The sequence below is a fragment of the Heterocephalus glaber genome, unplaced genomic scaffold (assembly GCF_053883595.1).
Source record: "Heterocephalus glaber isolate CG9 unplaced genomic scaffold, H.glaber_assembly_v1.0 deba00000546, whole genome shotgun sequence".
NCBI lineage: Eukaryota > Metazoa > Chordata > Mammalia > Rodentia > Bathyergidae > Heterocephalus > Heterocephalus glaber.
Genome location: NW_028258147.1, coordinates 30,219,363 through 30,244,108, shown reverse-complemented (window position 1 = coordinate 30,244,108; position 24,746 = coordinate 30,219,363). Strand labels below are relative to the sequence as shown.

Sequence of the window (24,746 nt, the reverse complement as noted above, 5' to 3'; positions counted from 1 at the left end):
CAAATGCATTCTTAAAGGACAGTGTCATCATCGAGGGTGCTCAAAAGAATGAATCAGAGGCTCTGAAAACAATTTCAAATAAGAATTCTAAAAATGTTCCCAAAACTTGGCAACATCTTTAGACTGCTTTGAAAAGACAGCAATATTTTGAATATCTATGCCCTGCAATATTTGTTTTGTTTTAAAAGCTATTATTCTGGGATCAGTTGATTTTGTTGTTATGCCCTTTTGGATGGCCGGCCAATTATTATGTTGGGTTCCTGGCAAGAGTTAAGTGTGTGTACCTCTGAGATTGTAAGGGTGCAGCTGAAGAAGGGTTATCAGGAAGGAGAAGGGATAACAGGTCAACTAATCAGAGCACAAATCAGTAGTCTAAAGAAAGTCACCAAATCTGAATAAGAGTTGTCCAGCCTAAGTGGTACAAACCAGTAGAGCAATGCAAATGAACAAAGGAAGGATAAATACAGGAGTTCCCACATGAGAATTCAAGAAATTTAGATAGTTTTAAAACAGATCCAGTCACTACTTGCACAAAATCTGCATAACTCAATTTAAGCACCCAGGCTTGTGGAGCAATTTTATGCCCAGCACAGAGTTCTTCGAAGGTGGTATGAAGGCCAGTCAAATGTTCACCAAGTAAACACTGGCCAGAGTGTCATCATTGTAGATCTAAATGCTGTTATGGTCCATGACAGGAATGATAAGCAACTGGAACACATGTGGTGAATTCTCCACTGTCCACCAGGTCTATTTCTTGCTCACCATTGAGCAAGAAGGCAAGCAGTAAAGCCAATCAGAATTCACAAGTAAATAGAAACATGCATATCATTTCTGCCCTAATAACAGATAAGGTTGTATTAATATAAAAAAATTCCCTGTGTTGCTATGCTCTTCTGATAGCAGAGAGATTTCTAATAAACAGTGCTTTACACTGGAGAGAATTTAGTGGAGGAAAATGGTTCCGGACTGGTCAAGGTGGAAACCTGAGACAAATTTGACATCTCACAGCAGCTTAAGACAACATATGGTCAACTTTTCCTAAAGGAGACCATCGTTATTTCATTTATTTCTGATCAGAGCTTGTTTTCTAGATTGATGTTTTGGCTTCAGAGAGTGTTCTATGCTATCTGTTTGCCATTTTAATTTTCCCATGTGGACAATGAAGAGGTAAAGCCCCATTTGGAAGCATCTTACCTATCTCTGCTGTTTAAACCCTCCCAGGGATGTTCAGGCTGGAGCCAATCTCTGTTTCAACCGTCAGTTTTATGATGAGCACTGGTCTAAGCATCGAGTGGTCACTTGTATGGACTGGTCTCTCCAGGTAAGAATTCTTGCTGGCATGGGACAAACTGGGCTTGTATGCTCATGGCATTTATATTTTTTAAAAATAAGAGATTTGTTTTTCCACTTTAGATATGTGTACTAGCCTACATTCTCTTCTCTATGCCAATTGGTTTTCTTTCTCATTTTACTGAGGTTTTACTTTGAAGCCTCCAGTCAGTTATATGTATTTGAGTACCTACTGTGTGCTGGGTGCCAGACCATCAGACTGCTCTCATTAAGGTTACAACTGATTTCCTGTTTTGCAAATCTTGTGAGTATTTTCAGGTCATCATTTGCTGTGACATATCATTGTTAACCAGGTTAGCTGACTTTCCCGTACTTAGAGAAACAATCTTTTTCCTTTGAACTCTTTCTGATGAACTCTACTATCTTCTAGTTCTCTGACTTTTTGGAGGCTTCTCTGGTCATGCCCTCAACCTCTATCTTCTTATAAATATATTCTCTTGGAGAAAGCTTTTCCATCACTGTGAATTCACAGCATAGACAGCCTGCTTATATTTATAGCCAGTCTCCTTCATGAATTCCACATTGTGCATCAGATCAGTCAGGTGTCCTACAGAATTTCAAATTAAACATTAACTCATTTTTCTCATATATTTCAAATCCTTTTTTTGCCTCTTATATTATCTCTGTGTTAAAGGCATCACAATATATCAGAGGGCCTAAGCACAACTTTCATCTTCAATACTACTACCCCCACCTCCTTGACAGTACTAGAGATTGAACCCAGGATCTTGTACTGAGCTGCACCACTACCATTTGAAACTTTTAAACATTTTGTCTTATTTTATTTTTTAGAGATGGGATCTTGCTAAGTTACTCAGGCTGGGCTCAACTTGTGATCCTTCTGCCTTGCCCTCCCAAAGTGATGGGGTCACAGGTGTTCATCGCCATGCCAGGCTGCAGTTCCTCCCCAGTTCATCAAAAAGATTGACTACTTACTTTCCCGCTCATATATTTATCATCTTGTACCTATTATTTCCTTTCTAACTATACTTTCTTCTATACTCCATGTATGTCCTCTTAAATTTTTTCCTGTGGCTATCTAACCAAACAGTCCTTCTAAAGTAAAAACCTAACCAATTCATTCCCTGGATTAAAATTCCCTTTTCCTCCTTGCCTACAGGGACAAAGTCTAAACTCCTAGCGTGACATTTAGAGTGAAAGCAGGAAAATGAGCTAAAAGGTGACCTGAACTTTCGATGATACAATATTAACTCAACCAGTTAACAATATATGCAATACTGAGTATTTAAAGTAGCATACACAAAGGCACATAGCCTAGTTGTGGTACGATCACAATTTGCACCCAGATACTCTGATTCCTACGGCCATGTTCTGAATGACATATGACATAATAGAAATGAGGGAAGCAGGTAGGATTAGTCCTGGGCATTTATGTGTCGCACATCTCTGATCTCTTGTAGTATATACTTTTATTAAAAATAATAGCTAGCTTTTAATGTGTGCATCTTACGTGCTTAACACTGTGCTAACTGTTCTGAAAACTGTCTTATTTAATAGCAATCCTAACAATCACATGAGACACCATTATTAATATTTTTATGTTGTAGTTGAAGAAACTGAGACTCAGAGAAGCTGGATGATTTGCTAAAAATCATTCTGATAAGATGCAGTAAAATGGAGATTTGAACCCAAGGCTTTTAACATTCTGAAGCATATGTTCTTAACCACTGCCTCCTGCAAAGGCTGCTTCCACATCCAAAACCAAGAAATCTTGTAGTTTCTAAATGACATGGGGCAAGTGCTCCTAGAGTTCAGTGCAGGTTGGAATCTCTGGTCAGATAGGACTTCTCAGAAGGCTGGGATTTAGGCAAATGGAAGGGAATAGGTGGTGTTCTAGGCCAAGCAATAAAAGGGATGACAAAAGAGCCATTCAGTCTTTCAGGAAAAATGAAGAGAAATATAATCCCCTACAAGTGGACTGGCCTCAGCCACCCCTTTTACATCCAAACAACAAAGCACACAATGTGTGATCATGCAAATCCTAAAACAAGCAGGGTTTGCCAAGCTTCCTTCTCCAATGTGTGGATGGTCCATGAGCACACTCAGGTGTCTGCATGGAAATCAGATCAAGCCTGTGGAAACTCTTAGCTCAGTGTGTGCATTTGTTCAAGGTCTAGATATTACAAAGGAATCTTATCTGACACATTCTTCAACAAAGAAAACCATGGCCGACTTCCAGGGCAGCTGATAATGCTCCCCAGGAGGCAGCCTGGAACATTGGTGGGGCTGGTTCCTGCCTCACCTGAGTGTGTGCCAGGCTCTGTCACACATGGTCTTGTTTCCAACAGGTCCTGCATGGCATTTGTGTTGCAGAAAGTGAAACTGGGAAGGGCAGAAACTCTTCCATGTACAGACTACATTTATTTTGCTTCATTTTTGTGAAAACTGCCATCTCCACTGTGGGTAACAAGTTTGGATTCTGAAAAATGTGTTTTATAAGGGGTATAAGAAAAAGGGAAAAAGGACAAAGAAGTAGAAAGAAGACTATTATTAGACAAAAGAAGGAACTAAGGGAGGAGCAGAATGTAAGAAGTATAATGGGATGATAAGTTATACACACTGAAACAATATTTCATGAAATTAAAGGCATTAATGATAAAAAACATTTAAAAAAATAATGTTTATTTTTTAAAAAGAGAAAATAGGTAAAGGAATTGGAACCCCAGCTCCTACATGAGAACTAGGTTTACAAGCATATTGATGAAGAGACTTTCTGAATGGATCTAGATGAAGTCTAAGGACATTAAGAAAAACAAGAAGAATGAGACACAGGCTTTAATGGTGGCAGATCTGCTCACTAGGATCACCTGAGTGGAATAAAATGAATCTAAGGAAAGAGAAAGAAGTTATGAGGGTTCCACGTAGCTTTACTTTTACCTTCTGGGCTTCTTAAGCAGTAATGCTGTAACTTTGTCATCTAAGCATTATTACCTGAAAAAAATTGGGCATTTGGTGAATAACGTCATGTCTGGCATTCATTGAACACTGTCCAGCACAGTGAGTCAATAATGCTATCCACATACCACATGACAGATTTTTCAGATACATACAAATCTTGCTCCTATTGTATATGCAATATTCTGCTTACATGTAAATTGCTTCCTTTAAGTAACTCTAAAGTCCTCTAAAACACAAACCTGAGTAATCTTTGAAAGCTCATTTAAATACTAAATTCAAGCAAATTACAATAGCAGAAGGATTCCACTGGCACTAATTCAAATCTATTAACATGTGGATTTGACCAGTAACCCTATCATGCCCTCTACTTCTTGTATGTATTTGAAAATAGCATCCTTGCTAGACTGCCTCCTTCCAGTCTCTACATTGTGCCATTATTACATAAGTAAGTATTGTCATTGGGTGAATCTTTGTAAAGATTACTTACGTGCTTTCTATATCACTTTGGGCAAGTTGTCTAACTTGGCTAAAGTTTTTTGGCCATAAAATGATGATAATACTCAGATCACATGCTTATTGTGAAAATTAAATCAGCAAATATTTCTAAAGGACTGAGAACTTTTCAAGTGTCCAATGCATAAGAAGTACTCAATAAATGTGACATAGTACGGAGCACTGTAAGTAGCAGGGGTTTTAGTAATTGCAGACTATAACTCCTATTCCTATTCCCCAGAGGAAAATCAAAAATTGTTAGCTTGCACTTAGGGATTTCTGTGATAATGCCCTTGAGCAGAAACATCATGGCAGAGGGCATGGCAGAGAGAAGCTGCTTGCCTTGTGACAACCAGAAAGCAGAATGAGAGGAAAAGACCCAGACAGGAAATCTACTCTTTGAAGTCACATCCCCAGTGACCTGCTCCTCTAACTAGGGTCCAACTCTAACACATCCCCTCTCTCTTCTGTCCCAGTTACACACCCAATTGGCAATCTGTTTCATTTCTTCTCACGAGTCCTTTCCAACTTCTCTCCTTGCTACACCTCACCCAAATAGAGGAGCTATTTCCACATCCTCCCTCCCCACCTGTCCTTCTGGAGAGCCTGAGATATGTATCCCTGTTACCACACACTGTTCTGCTCTGTTGGTTGGGTTGAAGCTATTCCTACATGTGTCTTATCTCCCTCTACTCAAGGCTGAGTTCTTAGAGAGCAAAGCATGTTATTGTGACTATCTTTTTCCTGCTTCTTAACTGGCACAGTGTTTTATGTATGTACAGTATAGGCAGCATTTCACACATACCACAGTGAACAGGAACGGAAGCAGCCTTTGAAGGCCAACAGAATTTAGGAGTGATCCTTACTTCATCACTTCTTAGTAATATAACTTGGAACAAGTTACCAAAGTCTCTTGCTTTCTTTGTCTGTAGAAGTGAGCAAACCATTGCCTACTTTAGAGGTTGCAAGAAACAAGTGAGTTCACGTATCACCCAACTCAGTGTCTGGCACATACTCAGCACTTGAAACACGCTAGTTTTTGTCCTTTCTGTGGACTATTAGACTTCATTTTCCTTTAAGGACATACCTGACAGGAGAGCACAGCTGATAATTTCTTAGTAAAATTCCCCTTTAATTAAATATTAGATAATCAATCCCTAGAGTAATTAGATAATCACAAATTTCATAATTGTTCAAAATCATAATTTTAAACAACACATTAAAATATTTGTTTAGAGGCTTTGTATTGGTGAATAAGAAAATATAACTAGTCATGCTCAAACAACAAACAGTGGAAAAAGATATACCAGAAGATACTTTGGAATCACAAAATCTTACATGATATAAAATTTAAATCACTATCTCTTGGCCTTGTAATACCAATTATCAAAATTATGTTGAATGCATTTTACTAGTATTTTACTAAAGCACTCCCATTTTCTAAAGCAGTTTGAAAGCCAAATAATTTAAAATATTTTCAAATGGAAAAAACAAAAGCTGCAACTGGGTGCCGACGATGGGAGCCAGATGTGCAGCTGTGGGATATTATTCCAGACACATCTGGCTGCTCCTGGGCCCCTGGGAGTGGCGCTGGTATTTATAGAGTTGTTGTTTCCCATGTGACACAGTAAAACTTCAGATGGACAGTCTGGAGAGACTTCTGTGTTTATCTGGATGTTGATTTCATTGAATGGGACTTGAATCAAAGGCCTTTCTTAATAGGCTTTGATTCATCCACTAAGGAGTGTTTTCTCATAAAGAATGATTATATCCTGTGGTTGCCACATATGTGTGCATCTTTGTATGCTTGCAAAGATCAACCCACAAGTATCAACCCACAAGTTGTAACTCTGCAGCTTCCTTAACTGAGGCAGGTTAAAGAATGAATAAAACCTTATGGAAGACTTAGATTTAGTTATGTTTCATGGGAGGGTAGTTATTGTTCACATTTGTAAGGCTAATCTGTTTAAATATAGACAGCCTAGTAAAAATGAGAAAAACATTAAATTGTCTATGAGAAGCAATAAGATCAGGAACAATCATGAGGCTACCTATGAGACTCCCAGGTAAGAAGGACATTTTCATGAACTGTGTTCTGCCTTATAAATATCTCCTATGAGATTCATCCTGCATTTACTTAATAACACTCAGGCCAGAGTTCATACAGAGTGAGTAGGTATTTCCAATACTTAGCGTACTACAGAGTCCTCCTTGTTTTTTATTGGTTGTGCTTCTTGCAATTAAGCCTTTAACAGTTATTATTGTTTGATAAAAAAGGATTAAATATTTTTGCTGAGTGCAGAATTGCTAAACTGAAGGGAGTTACTAACGTAAAAAAAAATTAAATTATCTCAACTGATTTTGGCCCAATTTTACCATAGGCTAGGTGTTTTTAGTTAGGTCAATAAAAACTAGTCTCTAAACTCAAAGAGCTTACTATCTAGTGAAAAATATAGGTGGGAAAAACATCACAATACATACAAGTGGATGTGGTCTAGTGGGGAAGCACATAATACTAACAGTACTAAGAATCAGAGAAGCAGGGTAGATGGTTAGGATTGTCTGAAGGACTTGATGCCTACACTGAGTCTTAAAGAATGAGTTCATGATGTGAACCGCACAGAAGTGAGAATGAGTCTGATTCATGGGTACAGAGTCTGCTTCTGTGTCCCTCAAAACCACCCAGTGAGGTTGAGTCATAGAGTGTTGAGGGGTAAGGGAAGAAGAATGTGATTAAGCAGGGAAAATGGAAAAGATAGATGGTGAAGGATCTTACATGACTTGGATTTTCCTTGAAAGTAATGAACCATCAAAGTATTTTAAACTGAAGGTGATTTAGCCAAATATATGGTTTGTAAAGTTGTCTGACAAAAAATGGCATGGAGGATAGAGCTGGCAAGCCTGGATGCAGGAAACTAGGAAATCTGTGATTTTAGCATACTAGAGGTTAATTTAAGAGGATCTTACCTTAAGAATGAATGAAAATGTGGTATGGAAGGAGCAATGACACATTGTATATGGTGACAAGAGAGAGGAAAGAGTGAAAAATGAAAATAGAACATCTGACCTGACTAGCCTTTCACTAACATAGAGTCTTGAAAGAGCAGTGTGGCAGTTTTTTCTCTATATATTATATATGGCAATATTTCTCTATATATTGCATCTGACATATTTATGGAAATCCCTGTGTGATTCTCCAGTCAGCAGACAGTTTTTAGGAACTGTTACTCAAAGAAAGGTCAAGCCTAGAGTAATATTTGAAAAGTATCTGCATATTATGCTTTTTGAAGTCATTGCAGTAGATGAGACAATGTGTAGACAGAAAAAAAGAGGTAAGAGAACAGGTTACCTTGGAATATCTGTAGCAAAAGTAGAACCTATGGGAGCTAAAAAAAGTAATGGTCAGGAAAGAACATTAAGAGAGAAAGATACAATGGAAACTAATATAGGAGAAAAAAGGAGTAATCCAAAGTGTTAGCGGCTACCAAGAAATAAGCAGTGTTTGCAGTTTGGGAGTTATTAGTGACCATACAACCATACATGGAGTGGAGGCAGAAGCCAGTTTGCAATATGTGGTGGATAAGCTAACAGTCAACTTAGAACGCCTAGCTGAACTGAGTCAGCATGGTTCTGGGCTTGAGAATTGTTGCTAATGGCATAAAAGGTGAACTGAAGGGGAAGATTGCATGCTGTTGATTTTCCTAGAGAAGTTTGCCACGGCTGGTTTTCCTGATGTGAATTCGGCTGTTCTCATCATCAGAAGAGCTTGGGTCCTCACCATTGCTGGGAATGGCTGCTATTTTCTTTTCAGGGGAGCTCTGGTCTTCATTGTGAGTACCACTTCCTGGCTTCAGTGCAGATCTCTCAGCCTGGTAGCACAGATCCTTCACCCTACTGGCACAGACTTTCTAGCTTCTACCCCTGGCCTTCGGGCCTTCCTGGTGCTGATCCTTGATACTGGCAAGCATGAGACATCGCTGTGGGCTCTAGGCTCTGGCTGGACTCATGGAGGACGTTGCCATGGGCTCTAGGCCTTCAGCTGGACTTGCATTGGACGTTGCTATGGGATCCAGGCCCATGGCTGGATTCTTTGGGTCTCTAGTGCCAACAGATCTCTTGCACTCCTCTGCATTTGACTTTTTGGGTGAATGTTATAAAATAATCCTGTAAATTATGTATCCTTTATTAAATGTATTTCATTGCAAACCCTGACTATAACACAATAGATGGAGGCAGTACGTTAATATTAAATATGCCACAATTTAACAAGAAAGCGCTATTTAAACTATGTAACATAGCATGTGCATGTGTGAACGAGATAGTTTTTCTTGTGGGATCATCTTAGCATAATGCATCCTTTGTGACCACTTCCATCTAGTACCCTGAGCTGATGGTCGCTTCTTACAACAACAATGAAGATGCACCCCATGAACCAGATGGAGTGGCCTTGGTTTGGAACACGAAGTTTAAGAAAACCACACCAGAATACGTCTTCCACTGTCAGGTAGGAGTCAGCATCATAAAAATAACATTTCCTACTAGACCAAATATAGTTTGTGCTGTACTGCATCTGTCTTACATTGGGAGGAAGAACTGAGTTTAAAAATGGAATTGTTGACAATTTTGGAAAATTCCCCCACAGTAACCTAATGTTTTGGGAAAGTGGCAACCCTCTTCAAACAGTTAGGAAGCCTGATGGGGAACTGTGTGTCATTTTCATTCTATTTAAAACAGCCTCCACGAGGATGAGTTTCTAAAGACCTCTCACTTATGAAGAAATTGTGGTGAACCACTTCCTCCGCTTAGCGGCAACATATGCTTGCCCACCCACGTGGACATCCTCAGGGGACTGCCATTTCAAGTTCCCTTCTCTCTCTCTCAAATGCAGTTCAACACATTTTGCCAATTTTAAGTTTAGGGTGCCATATTGTTTTACAGATAGTAATACTCAGAGCTGAGTAGGGAAAGACTCTTGAATTGTAGAAATGTAGATGCTGTTATTAATTTGCAAATTCAGTTACTATCAGATAGTTTTGGATATTTTACACTTTGTGTCTACCAACATGTGTCTTCCGTTTGATACACTACAGGCTGAAATTATGCTATACTTGCACACATTCAGCTTTGCTGTATTGCCATTAATCTACCTAAATAACAGCCCTTAGCCTTGGCCAATGCAGCAACCCCTTTATTAATGCTCCTATCTTGTGATTACACACAGGAAAATGGAAAGCAAACATTCCACCTCAAAGTTTCAGTTCCTCAAATATTACAATTCAGAGCTACCAAGGGGCAGATTGCTCTGAATACAAACATGTTTGAAGAGGGAAGATAAACCTGTTGATTTAGGAAGCTTTGTGCCATTTTATATCTAAGAGCTTTGTATCTTTTTGAACTAAAATATGTTTAGACTTTTGGACATTATCAGATAAAATTTGGGGAACAGGAGCTGCTAGAATAAAAGTCCTAGCTTCAACATGATTGAGTAACCTCTAACTCTGGCCATGTTTTTCTAATTTGCTATCTCTAAAACAACTTAACAAGAAGTCTAGGTCTGCATAGTAAATAACCTTTATTTTCTGAACCTTTGAAATAAGAGTTTATTCTTTTCTCTCTTGTTTTTAGATTATCAAGTTTGTCAGTCTGATATACCCTTTCTGTAAACATAGAAGCAAAAAAAATCCTAATTTTGTTCAGTTTTAAAAGGTTTGCTGAATTGCCAGGAAAATACTATAAGGATTATGGGATAAAGAGAAGCACATTTTTGAGCAAAATGCCTTTAATCTATTTTGATATAAAAAAGCAAATCTTGCATTTTGAAGAACCTAAGCTTTTTAAAGTTTAACTATTTTAACTGACCGCTAGTAGCCTGTGGCAGTGACATATATAAAACTTAATATTTGTAACATTACATAGTAAACAAACCAAAAGAAACATGAGAATACTGAGTGAAGAAGAAAATTCCAAAGGTCTTTGGAATTAACTAGAATTTTTTTAATTACTCATTACTATGTGACTATAGTTCTACATGACTATGGTTAATACTGGTATTTATTGAAGAGATTCTCCTTTCTTTCCTACTATCTTTGGAATCATTTACTAAAAACTTCACCACCAAACATTAGATTTTTAGTTTCTTCCTTAAATATTCCAGTATATGTATTTTAGAGGCAAATATACTCCTGACTATAAAAACAAACAGGCCGAAGTACCTTGACTATGCTAACAAGGTAGTTATACCAAAGTTACCAAAAGATGCTGAATAAAATCTATGTATTTCCCCAATTTTTCTTACTATCTAATTTGTCTGGTGACTAGGTTGGAATTCTAAACTCCACCTGGCCTTCTCACTGGGAAAACTGAGAAAAGTGAACGTGCTAATAAACTTTAAAGGCTTTAAACTTTAGGGTTGATCAAGTGCCATGGAAACTCTGAGACTTATGTATCAAATAAAAGCTTTTCAATTTAACCATACACACATTTGAAGATTTTTAAAATTATGAATGTGCTACTCAGATATAAATGATAAGTAGTTTATATAAATGATCCTTAATATTCATTAAGGACACTATTTGAAACCACAAAAATCCTAATTGCTGAATACCACTATGGTACCTACTTTCTGCCATTAAATTAATTATCTTAAAGTGATCTAACTTCAGGAACTGTCTAGGGCAAGAAGGTAGGACCAGCTCTCAGAGGATGCACTGGATTTTACTCTGATTCCTCTTTGGAGAGAATGAAAGGGAAAAAATTAATAGAGCAAAAGTAATTACAGTCAGCCTTTCCACATCCGTGGATTAAACCAACTGCAGCTCAGAAATATTTGGAAAAAAATGCATCTCTACTGGACATGTACAGAATTTTCTTCTTGTCATCATTCCTTAAAGAACAACAGTAGTTTACATACCATTCATATCATATTAGGTATTATAAATAATCTAACTGATTATAAGTATACTGGAAGATATGTGTTACAAGCAAATGCTACAAGATTTTATATAAGGGGCTTGAGCATCTGCAGATTTTGATGCATGAAGTGGGCAGCCTTGAAACCAATCTCACAAGAATACTGAGTGATAATTATATGAAGATCCCTGGTGTATTGTCCAGAAACTGATAGGAGATTTACATCACCTAGTAATGGGTTTTCTAAATGTATCCTTCATATATATGTACATACATATGAAGAATATCCATCTATATCCATCTATATCTATAGGTGTAAGTGTACCTATATATATAGAGAGAGAGAGAGAGAGAGGTACATATAATATATATACATTCATATGTAAGAATATATATGATAAATAGATAGAAAGACAGATTGAGATTTGTTTTAAGGAATTGGCTCATGAGATTATGGGAGTCAGAAGTATAAAATCTGTGAGGAAGACCAGCATGTTGGAAACTTGAGTACTACATGGATGATGGGCTGCATGGAGTACTGCATGGATTTCTTGGGTCCAAAATCTTCAAGTCAGGCTAGCAAGGCAATATTTCTATGTTGTAGGCAGAATTGATCCTTCTTTGAGGAGTCTCAGTCTTCTCTCTGAAGGCCTTTACTGATTGGATGAAGTCCACCCCCATTATGGAGAGTGATCCTCTTGAAGTCTGTTGATTTAAATGTTAATCGCATAAAAAAATATCTTCATGCCAATATCTGTGCTGTTGTGTGATGTCTAAAGTAACCATCATATCCTGGCCAGGTTGACACATAAATTTCACCCCAGAACAATTCAGAAAACTAGTATCTTTCACAACTCCTAAAAATCTTTCAAATTCTATATCACTTTAGGCTCATAAGCAAACATGCCTGTAGTGATTGAGAAGGAAAATTGTTGATACTAAGGGGATGCTGGCTTTCCTAACAGAACATTAGTTTGAGGTCCTAGGAAATGCCTTGTGACATGAATTTTGATATAGATGAGAGAGAGAGAGAGAGAGAGAGAGAGAGGGAGAGAGAGATTTTCTCTTTACATTCATTGTCATAAATACTCTGTGCCCCCAGGTGAGAAATTGGCTCAGAGAAGTCATGAAACAAAGCAGATACTTGTGAATGGCACAGCTAGGTTTGAAGTCAGCTATTTTATTCTGAAGTCCATGTCCTGCCTCATTGTGCATTATTAAGAGGTGCAGCCAGGTAACACCATGCAGGTGTATTGCAGGGGAAGAAGCGGGTAAATAGAGAAGAATTGGAATGAACTATGTTCTCCACCTTAACTGATCATTGGAATCACTTGGGCAACTTTAAGAGAAGCTGACGCCTGAGTTATTCCACAGAAATTCTAATTAAATTGGTTCAGAGTGTAGACAGGGAAACATGGCAGTTAATAACAAAGGCTACAAAGCTCATTTTGGCCACTGCCCAAGACATTGGCTACAAATAGTCCTAATATTGCTACCTTTACCAGCTTGTAACCCTAAAGGAAAATGCTGAGCATCTGTATAATTAATATACATACATATGAGAAAAACAAATACCCTCACTCCTGACCTATAAAGTTTTTCCTACATCCTTTCTGATTTTGTTATATTTTATTTATTACAACTGGTACTTTCTGAATTCTAACTTACTGAAATCCAGTCAGTTGAGCACATATTCTATAATATTCCAATAATTTCAAAATAAACCAAATAGTTCGCTTAGTAGGAAAGAGAACTGGATGTATAGAGAAGCAAGAGTGCCCAGTGGTGATTGTACTTTTCATTTTGGCATATTTGCATTAGCTACCACAGCTACCCATTTCTTGCTGAGCTACACTGATTCCTTTTATTTTCCAAACTGTGTAATTGCAAACAAATCCAGTGGTCTGAAGAGCATTGTTTCAGACACTAGAAAGCAAATGCACAACAGACAGACATAGAAATAAACTCAGTTTTCCTTTTTCAAAGACTGACAGGCTTTTAGCCTAATCATAAAAAGATTTCAGTCTTTCAGAAAAGGCTCTTTTCTCTCTGTTGGGAATAGCAAGGCCAAGTACCTTCTCCTTTCATGGGCAGTTTCATGTCTTAACTGGATTTTTAGTGTAGGCTCTAGTCCTGCAATTTCTATTTTCATTTCAATAAAAGCTGCCTATACTTGGAAAATATTGGTGAACTCTGCATAGAAATCAGCCACTCAGCCCCATCACGCAGTCTGGCTGTGTGCCTGTTGTCTTCTGTAGTAGCTTCACACTCTGTCATTAGATTATGTGCCTGACCACCCTGCATTGCTTACCCTGGTGTGGTCTTTCTCTTTTAAATGGAATGAATAGAATCAGAAATATATATCTTAGAATTATCTGCATTGAGGTAAGTAGGAAAGCTATATTTAGAGGCTTGGTGTGGTCAGAGTTTTTTTTATTTTTATTTTTACTTTTTCTTGATTTGGTTTCTTTGTCCTTGACATTCTCTTTTTAAGGATAATCTGACAATGACCTGAAACTGATCATGACCTGAAATCCTCAGTTTCAGGGAAAACCAGAATATTGAAATACGTGTAATATCAACTAACCTGATTTGTGCCAGTGTTTGAAACACTTAGTTTGTATTTTTTCCTCTATGTGGCTTCATTTCTCATTAGGATTCTATAAAGATTCAGATGAGATTGCAACTCCTAGCCTCAGCTGCTCCATGCTTGGCTCTGCATGAGATTCCCACTAACCTCAAAGAGAGTTCTGCCTGTGAGGAGCAATGGTAACGCAGGAGGCGACGTGGGCTGGTGGTTAAGACAGGGACAGAAAGTCGGGACTGGCAGCTTGGTTCTGGCTGACCACAACTGGCTGACCCTGAATGAGTCCTGGAGACTTTGTTGCTGTGTTTCCTGATCCCATAAAAAGAAGTCTTCTTCCAGTCTCTGGTAGAAATGTGAGGTTTATTTCAAAGAACTTAGTATGTTATAATCAGAGAAGTGTTAGAATCTGACTTGAGGTTTTTTAAACTTACTTATGGCCTAGCTGTTAAAAAGGAAAAAGTACGTCCTAAGCTTTCCTCTTGGGTCTTCTGGGTCATTATTAGAGGTCAAAAAAGAAAAGAATAAAAGAATAGAAGGTTCTTTGACAACTAGGGTTTCATATTCAATATGTGTTTGGGGGATTCCAAATGAAAGCACATAAAAGATGCTGTGTAATTAGCAGACAAACTGCCTGGTCAAGAAGGTGCAAATCAATGTATGACAGACCTATATGGTTTTCACATGAGATGTTCAATGTACCTCAGGATCAGAAAACAGAAGAGGACACCTCAGAGAGTGTTGCATAGATTGGGATATATATTCCAAGTACAAAATTATGAAAAATTAAAGACTACCTGTGACATAAAGGTAAAATTAAACTCCTACATAAAAGATATACAATGCATACATCAGACAAGAACAGCACACAGCATTGCTATTTTGTGCCTTTAGGAAAAGTCATAAGGGGCTTAAATGTAGATGCAGAAATGAAATGCAGGCATTCGGAAATTCTTCTTTTATGCCAATTGAGTATAACTAGTCTGATGATGAAGGCTTGAGTTAGAATACTGATTCTTATTAAATCAAACACCAGGAACTTCGTTTTCTGTTTTGTCCCAGGAAGCTGGAAGACAAGATTGCCTTGCCAGCTTTCATTCTTTATCTACCCTCTTCTCAAATCTTCTCCAAAGAGTAACTCAAAAATAAGCATAACTGGTCACTGAGACACATGTAGAAAAATTAGGATTATCAACTGAATTATAGTAAAGAGGTCACATCTGAGGTGATTTCTCATCTGAAACCGGCAATGAAGAGAAGTGTGTAACTCACTGTGTGCTAGTGAACAAGTGAACTTTAGTGCAAGGAGTATAATGAGAATACATCTTTTGACAAACTATTTAAATTATTTTGTCTTGCCATGACATATGACATATGAGGAGACTAAAGTTCTCTACAGTCACAAGACTAAGACTCTTCCTCCTCTTCCAATGCCCTGTGCTTACAAGCGTCTGAACTAAGGTTTCTCTATCTGAGCTTCAAAGGTTTGTCCCTAGGAATTGTGGCTGCTGTGCAGTGAGAGCTAAAGACCAGTATGAGCTACTCAGTCACCTCATCTTTGACAAAGGAGCCAACCACCCTCATTGGAGAAAAGATAGCCTATTTAATAAATGGTGTTGGAAAAACTAGATTTCAACCTGTCAGAAATTAAAACTAGACCCATACCTATCACCGTGCACTAAACTAAGATCGAAGTGGATTAAAGATCTAAATATTAAGACAGAAACACTAAACTTGCTGGAAGATAAGTTAGGTAGAACTCTTGATGACATTGGTACAGGAAAAGACTTTATAAACAGTAGCACAGGAGCTAGCACAAAGAATCAACAACTAGGATCTCATCCTATTAAAAAGCTTCTGCACTGCAAGAGAAACTACCAATAGAGCTAAGAGACAAGCTACAATGTGGAAAGAAATATTTAGCAGCTGTAGCTCAGATAAAGGTCTACTATCAAGAATATATAAAGAACTGAAAAAAATCAGACCTCCCAAATTCAAAGACCCAATTCAAAAATGGGCATCTGAAATGAACAGACATTTTCTCAGACAAAGAAGTAAAAACAGCAAATAAATATATGAAAAAATGTTCAACACCACTGGTCATTCGAGAGATGCAGATGAAAACAACACTGAGATTCCACCTCACCCCACAAAGAATGGCTGCTATCAAGAAATCAACCAATAACAAATGCTGGTGGGGGTGTGGAGAGAAAGGAACTCTTCTCCATTGTTGGTGGGAGTGCAGACTGGTGCAACTTCTATGGAAATCAGTGTCCAGATACCTCAAAGAACTAGGACTACAGGTCCCAGTTGACCCAGCTATTCCTCTACTGGGAATCTTCCCCAAAGAATTAAAAGAATCATACCACAGCAATATATGTGCACCTATGTTTATAGCGGCACAGTTTGTAATAGCTAAAGCTTGGAAACAGCCCAAGTGCCCATCGACTGGAAACTGGATAAAGAAGATGTGGTTTTTTAATAAAATGGAGTACTACTCAGCCATGAAGAATGAGAAACTAGAGACATTTATAGCTAAATGGATGCATATTGAGGCCATACTCTTAAGTGAAATAAATAGGACACACATGTGTAAATACCAAATAGTTTCTCTAGTGTGAGAAACTGAAAGTGTAAATAAGGATGAAAATGATTAAAATCAATAATTGATAATTTGAAATAAGAAAAGGTCCAAGGGTTTGGGGATGGTGGAAGGGAAAGGGGAAAGGGAAGAAGGGAAAGAAAAAAATTATGAGAAAAAAATGGAATCAAACTCTTTGTAGATAGGGAAGGGTGGAGGGGGTGAGGGGTGCACAGGTAATGGGAGAAAAAATAAAAACTAAGATGCATCGTGTTCTGGTACAAACACCCAATGATAAATGTAAATGTATTTTATACCTAAAATGTACCAATAAATATATATATTTAAAAAAATAAAAGACCAGTATGAGCAAGCTATCTGGACAGTCCCTTCTTAATATTCACTCTAAACCCTTCACTGAGGTCAGAGAAAATTTAGTCTCAGGAAAATGGATGTTCTGGGAGCTCTAGGCTGAATACCGGGATAGTAGTGGGTCCTTCCATTTACCATTTAGGATTATTGTTTTGATAAAAAGAAATAACATAGGTATGTTAGTCAGTATGACAGTTAAACTGGATTCTCAACCTGATTGGCTTGGGATCTGCCTCGGGGATTAGTACAGTACACTTCTGGGCATATGTGGGTGGGTCACGGAAGCATGACTTTGGGTACTATATCTGACTCCTGGACCCTTCCTCTCTGGTACTGTTCAACTACTCTGCATCCAGCCACCACAAAGTGAGCAGCTTTGATCTACCATACCTTTTTGCCATGAGCCATGATGTTTCTGCTTTGGGGTCAGCCAGTCATAGACTGAACCCTCTGAAACCATAAGCCAACTAAACTCCTTCTTTAAGTTGTGTATGTCAGGTATTTTCTCCTAATAGCAGGAAAAGCTGTAATACAGTCAGCTTGGGCTGTAATAACAAAATACCATAGATCCCATGGTTTGTAAAAAGCTGGAGGCTGGAAAGTCCAACATCAAAGTGCTGGTAGATTCAGCTACTTGTTATTGTTCTTTTCTTTTTTTCTGTCTTGCATATGGCTGCCTTCTTGCTATGTTCTCACGTGGTACAAGGAGAGAGAGAGAGAGAGAAAGAGAGAGAGAGAGCACAAATTTCTCAATGTCTCTTCTTACAAGGACATATAACCTTAATTACCTTCCTCTAGGTTCTATTTCCAAGTACCATCATACCATCATAGTATTTGTTAGGGCTTCAACATAATGAATTTCAAGGGAAAGAGACATAATTCATTCCATAGTAGAGCCGCTTTGGAAAGATAAAAGTATTCTCTTTACAGTTGGTTGTTTAACTATGATTGCATGATGATCAGTCATGTGATAAACTGAAACCCTGCCATTCTCTCTCTCTCTCTCTCTCTCTCTCTCCCCCCCCCCCCTTTTTCCTTAATGCTAGCCCTAAAGAAGTTTTACCTCACTTTCATTTATTCATTCATTCAACAGATATTTATGGCATACCCACTATGTCCAAGCTGGAGATGAGAAATAGCTGTCTCTTCTCAGACCCTAACAGGCCTAATTTTTCACTGCCTGTACAGTTTCTCTCAGTTATATTATTAGTTCCCTGGACGCTATTCACACTGGTCCAATCCTTATGTGTGCTCCATATATAGAAATGGCAAGTGAAAAGCAAAACTAACATCATTCCAAAGTTCTTTTATTCTAGCCATTTAACCATCCTGACAATTAATAATGAGTTTACTGAGTCTTGGAAAACAGTTAAGTGCCTTTTAGTTAAGAGTGAGATATAGATTTACAAATCCTGAGATTATAATTCAGTTCCACTATTAAGAAGCTATAACATTGGGCAAGTCAAAGGTTTGTTATAAGATTAAAATAAATGAGTATATACAAAGTATATAGTAACAGACATGTTCCAAGTACCCAGTGAATGTCAGCTACAATTATAATCTATTATGCAAGAGTGAACTTCAAGATATATAATAATCTGTAGGTAGTGTCCAAATAGCATGGATGTGGGTCTTCATTGTACCAGGCTTCTATCTTTATTTGCTGTACAGGGAAGATTTTGACTGAATGGTTCTGGAGAAAGGGACCAGACATAGGCAGAAGAGGAGCATTGAACATACACAGGGAAAAGCATCTTACCAACAAGTACAAAATAAGCTTAGTATGTTAATAACTGGTAAGATTCTGCTGGCTTGACTATCATCCCTACTACTGTGCTTCTACCACCTGCTAGGCACACATTCATTGTTTTTGTTATTGTTTTGGCTTACCTACTCACCATCAAACATAGGCTGCATAAGGAAAGCTCTGGCACTGCATAGCTACCCTCAGTTCTGTGTAGAATAGTTAGCCATTTGCCATGCTGAAGCAAAAATCCTGAAGAGTTTTCTACCTTAATACCAGTTTGGCATCTCTATGAAGAGGCGTCCCACCTACAAACATGTATAATAAGGCCCTCCCTTGGTAGGATTTTCTTTCTTTGGGCTATCAGATTATGCTATTTTCTTATATTTTCATATAGGTAGGAGGAGGTTTGAGTGAGTATCATGTAATCTAAAAGAAAAGAGAAGTCTCAGAAGGTCAGTGCGCTCCCTCCGAGGTATATGTGGCTGGGGGAGGTGCATTCCTAGGAATGAATCAAGGAGAAATGGGATGGCTGTGGTGCTGCCCAAGGCCATGTTAGAGCAGCCAGAGTATGCTAAGTCCACTGTAACCACCAAGAGGGCTGACTGTGTATTGCTTTAGCATCCAATTCTAGGAGAAAAGTCACCTCTAGACTTTACACCACTTTTTTCTTAAATAGATACATTTTTCTACTTTCATGAACTAGACCAAAGATTTCTGGTTTGTATATATACATTTACATTGTTTAATACCACCATATAAATGGAGCCATTAGCCATGTCATGCTAGTAATAAATACAGACTCATATTTCCCCAATCACATTGTTATTTCCATTCATTTCAGTCAATGTCAGCACAAATTAATTCTTGAAATTATTTGAAAGCATTTATTATTGAAGATAATTTGTAGAAATAGAACCATTAAACTTTTCCAAGCTTTATTTTAACAAATAATTTATATTTTGCTCTCCTCACGTTTAAACCCAATTACTCATTTTTTTCAAAGGGCGTGTTCATTTTTAGGCAAAGAATTGAACAATGTGTTATTTTCCTCTAAGGTGAAAGATTTATCTTATTTATTTATTTATTTACTTACTTACTTTTGGTACCTGGGATCGAACTTGGGAACTTGTGCTTGTGAGGCAGGCTGCGGAACCACTGAGCTAAATCCCTGCCCCTTATCTTATTTATTTTTAAAACTAACCTCCTCAAAAATGAAGTTTATGTCTTGCTGCAAATTGTTGCTATAATTATTTTATAAATTTTACTTTTTGTATTCTCTGAAGCTGATATTATTTTCTACTCTTTAGTTGTTTAAAATGTATTTCCTTTTATACAATAAGGTAATTTGGCAGAGCTTCTCTGCTTCTCCAATAATTTTGTCTAGTACTATTCTGAATCGCTGAAATTAAATTAAGTATGCCTTATATATAACAAAAGCCTTTACTTCTTTAGAACAAGTTTATTACAAATACGATGTTCTAAATAGCAAAGAGAACAGGAGCAAAAATCGTACACAAGCACTTATATTCATTTAAATCCATGCACATACACACCCAACACTCTAAAGTTCTAGTCAAAAGCTATATTTCATAAAAGAGCATTATAGTAATATTGATGGTTTGCCAAAACCTCAAGCAGTGACAAAATCCACAGAGTGTCCTGAAAGGGATGCCTTTGCAAAACCATGCCTCTCCAGATGGTTTAGATTAGAGATGTTTGAAAACACATGGCAGCATTAGTTTGGTTTAGAATTCATAGTTAATTCAGTAGATAAAATAATGCAAATTTGAAACCCTACCCTTTATATCAGAAAAATCATCAAATCTTATTATTGCTCTTAGGGCAACTTGGTATGTGATGTGTTGATTTTTAAATTATCTAATTGAAATAATAAAATTAACCAAGAAGGAGTTAAAAAGGATTAAAATATAAGAGTACTGTATGAGTAAAAACTTTCTTCTCTGCAGAATATTTATTTCTTTATGCTGTCATATTCAATCAATTTGTATGGGCTCCGACGGCCAATTGTCATTTCCTGAGATATACTACATAAAGAGGTCAGATTACAGAGACAGCATGAAGAAATGGAAAAAGTAATGTCAGAGCATGATGCCAAGAGAAGCCAGAATGTCCTTAAAGACCACAAAATGGTGCTCAGACCCCCTCACCTTGCTAATAATAGCAGACAAGCAGCTTGCACACAAGATTTTCCTTGAGCTTATTCAACTTTTCCTCCTGCACATTTTCTAAAAGAAACATGCTCATGGTCTATATTTTAGTGAAATATTTTGCTTTATCTGTGATTTTAACTCTTGGCAAGGACTCTTTGTTCACATAAACATCCCACATTATGTTCTCTGACACAAGATGTGTAGCAGCTTTCCCAGGACCCAAAAGACCTATCACTAAAAGCCTAATTTCCACTGTCCTGTTCTTGATGTTTCACATCTACTGTACCCCACTCTCTGATCCCACAGCAGGACAGCTGGTAAACTACTCTCAGAAAAGAATTTCTATATGGGAACAGAATTAATTTAATGATGTAGATTATCCTGTATACTACTTGGAATACAAACAAAAGTGTTCGGCTGATACGTTAAAATTGACACTTGAGGAATGTTCAAAGACTCAAAGCCTTCCAGAAAGCCAATACAAAGAAAATATGAGACAACGATTCTACAAAAAATATTATTAGAAACTGTTGCTGGGCTTTGAAGGACCCAGCTATCAAAAGAACATAGTTTTTAGTTTCTCCCGAAAGTAACACATTTCTAGCATTTTCCCAGTGTGAAAACTAAAATTGTGGTTTTTAATGGCTAAAAGGATCTCCATCAAACCAAATGTGTTCCTTTGGTATCAAGAACACACACACACACACACACACACGCACATACATGCACACACATAAATATACAAAAATATGGAGGAGATTTGGGAAACTTCTGTACAGAATTTTTATGAATTTATGAGAATTTCTTTTTAAATTTTGTTTTGAGTTGACACATAATTATACATATTTATGTGTATGTGTGATGTCCCAATATATTTATACAGTGTACAATGATCACAGCAAGGTAATTAGCATATTTGTCACCTTATACATTTTTCACTTCTTTGAGCGCATTCAAAATTATTTCTTGTGTTTCTGAAATGGTCAACACAATATTGTTAACCATAGTCTCACTACTCTGCAGCAGAATGTGTTCCTTCTCCTAACTTTGCACCTGTTGACAATCTCTCCCTAGCCCCTTCTCCCAGTTGTCTATTACAAATTTTACAAATATTAGAATATTTTTGGAAACAATGAAACATAATTTGGGAAATTATTTGAACTTCTCCCTACTTCCTGTTTATGTATCTAGATATAGATATTATTTCTCACATAAGAGAAACCGTGCCATATTTAATCTTGTGTGTCTGACTTATTTCGCTTAACATTATGTTCAAGTTGCATCCATTTGCCTACAAATAACTCAAGTTTATCTTCTTTATAACAGAATAATACTTGATTATATATAAATACCACATTTTTCTTATTCTACTTTGAAGATAATGATACACAGTGTATTGACCATTGTTAATCTCCTATTATTTTGTTACAAAATTTTATTTTTTCATAAAATAAAATTGTTAATTTTTTTAAATTTTTGCTTTGTTTTAGCTGCAAAGATATAGCCAATTTTAACTCCTGAGCTATGTTTCTACGTTGTACCTGGAAATTGTATTTTATTGTTTTATAGTCTAATCTTTTTTTTAATAAGTGGAAATGGATGATTCAAGGGAGTTCAGGCACTTCTTCAAAGTTATAAGGACATGTGCCAATTTACCACCATTAAAAGTTTTGGAAAGATTCTCTTGGGAGAAGATACTCATAGGAAGGAAACCCTCTGCTGTGTTGCCTTCCCTCTGCCACCACCACACTTCTGATGACATCCCCTACCTGTTTGGTGGCATTTCTTTGAATGCACTTTGTCAAATTTGTGAGGACGTGGCCAGTTTGCAGAACTAGATTTCATTTGTTTACCCTTTCTATATATTGCAAGTCACCATGGCTACACACAGATCTCCTGTCTTTCAAACGTTACAGTATATTCTTCTTTTGGAAAAGAGTCAATTGAGCCAATTCTGCACTTTCTATAAAACGTCACAAATTTGGCAACATAGGTAAAGGCAGCCAGTTCTCAAATCAGATACGGTTCACTATAGGAGATCAGGATAACAGATGTTGTAAAAACAAAAGAATCACGCCCCCCAAAACTGTCCTCTGCTTAAAGAGGAATTTTTGTTATATCACTCTAGTATGACATCTGCTGAATTGGGACATTATTACAGAAACGAAATATTATACTAAGACTGCATAATAAAGTTGAACTCATGATCAAACATTAGAGGTGTACCTGCTTTCATCAATATTGAGTGTTCTATATATGATATCTCATCACCAGGGTTTATAAAATGCAAGACTAAAAAACTATTTATTTTCCCCACATTATTCATTTTGTTAACAAGTGCTCTTTTTTTTTCTTAAAGAGTATAAAGGGGAGTCCATTATCCTTTATTACTCTATAAAAATTTCACAGCTGGTTAGGCAGTACTTGTATTCCAAGAACAATGTCACAATAAATGGGAAAGAGGCTCTGGGTTTCTCAGACCTATATTATCCCCAAATTAAATGTAAAACACTTTTTTCAAAAACACTTAAGGATTTTTATATGTTGTCCATATTATGTAAACTTATCCTGCAAGATCCAAGAATATTGGATCTTGCCTATCAATGGAATATGTTCAGCCATTAAATATATGACCTTACTGTTCTCCACCTCGAAACCCTTCTAAAACCAAGAGTGATGTAAATGACATATTTCTAGTCTACATAGTTCTTAACAAAATCCTTAGTGATCTGTAGATATGATCATTCATATCAATAATGTTTGGATGCAAAATTATGAGGCAGTGGAGAGCTGGAAAATAGGACATTTGGGGAAGAATGAAAGTGCAAAAATTTAAAAGAAGCTTTTCGTTTTGCTATACAGAACCCATTTCACCAAAAGCAGAGTCATAAGTTTTTGAACAACTGTTGCTGGAGTTTTAGGGCTCGACTCTCAAAGTGGCGCCGTTCTTTCTGAAAGTAACATATTTTAAACATTTTGAAAGCTTACAACCTGGAATCGTGGTTTTTAATGTTTGAAGAGAGCTCCATCATAAAGCAAATGTGCTTCTTGTCAGCAAGGACATTCACACACACACACACACACACACACACACACACACACACAGAGAAATATAGGAGGGAGTAGGGAGATCTCAACCTTAGGTTGATGGCACATTAACACAAAGAAAAGCACTCTAAGCTTCTGCACATCATTTTTTTTAAAAAGATAAACTGAATTTTTACTGTCTAGTTTACACATATCATGGTAAGAAAGATGATGCCTTGGAACACAGGCGATGTCAGTTTAAAACAAAGTATGGTATAGATGCCAAGCCCTGTCTTAGAATTTACATATGCCCAAAGCCTCCTTGCTTGGAAACTGAATTCTGTTCTCTCTGGCTCTGAGCCTGAAGGGCCATGATCCACTTCACTACTTCAGCTAGGCCATTACCACCTGCGTTTCAAAGGTGAGGTCAGAACTAGAGGGAAGGAAGTCCACTGAGCTGCTCAGATGCATGCACATCCAGGCCACTGTGTGTGTTATTCTATTAGTTAACTCTCTGCCCTTGAAGGCTGATCTGACCAGAGTGGGATTGTAGGTAGCAGGTATGCCATGAACAACAAACCCATATTCTTAACA

The 24,746-nt window shown here is 37.2% G+C and overlaps 1 protein-coding gene across 7 annotated transcripts in view; it reads left to right on the top strand.

Moving 5' to 3' along the window:
* The window catches only part of Dync1i1 (dynein cytoplasmic 1 intermediate chain 1), a 339,717-nt gene that overhangs the window by 213,187 nt on the left and 101,784 nt on the right, over positions 1-24,746 (top strand). For all 7 annotated transcript variants that reach the window (XM_004862718.4, XM_004862716.4, XM_087204461.1 and 4 more), the window contains 2 exons: positions 1,222-1,321; positions 9,140-9,265. In XM_004862718.4, coding sequence (XP_004862775.2) covers positions 1,222-1,321; positions 9,140-9,265 — 226 coding nt within the window. The remainder of the gene's footprint in view (positions 1-1,221; positions 1,322-9,139; positions 9,266-24,746) is intronic.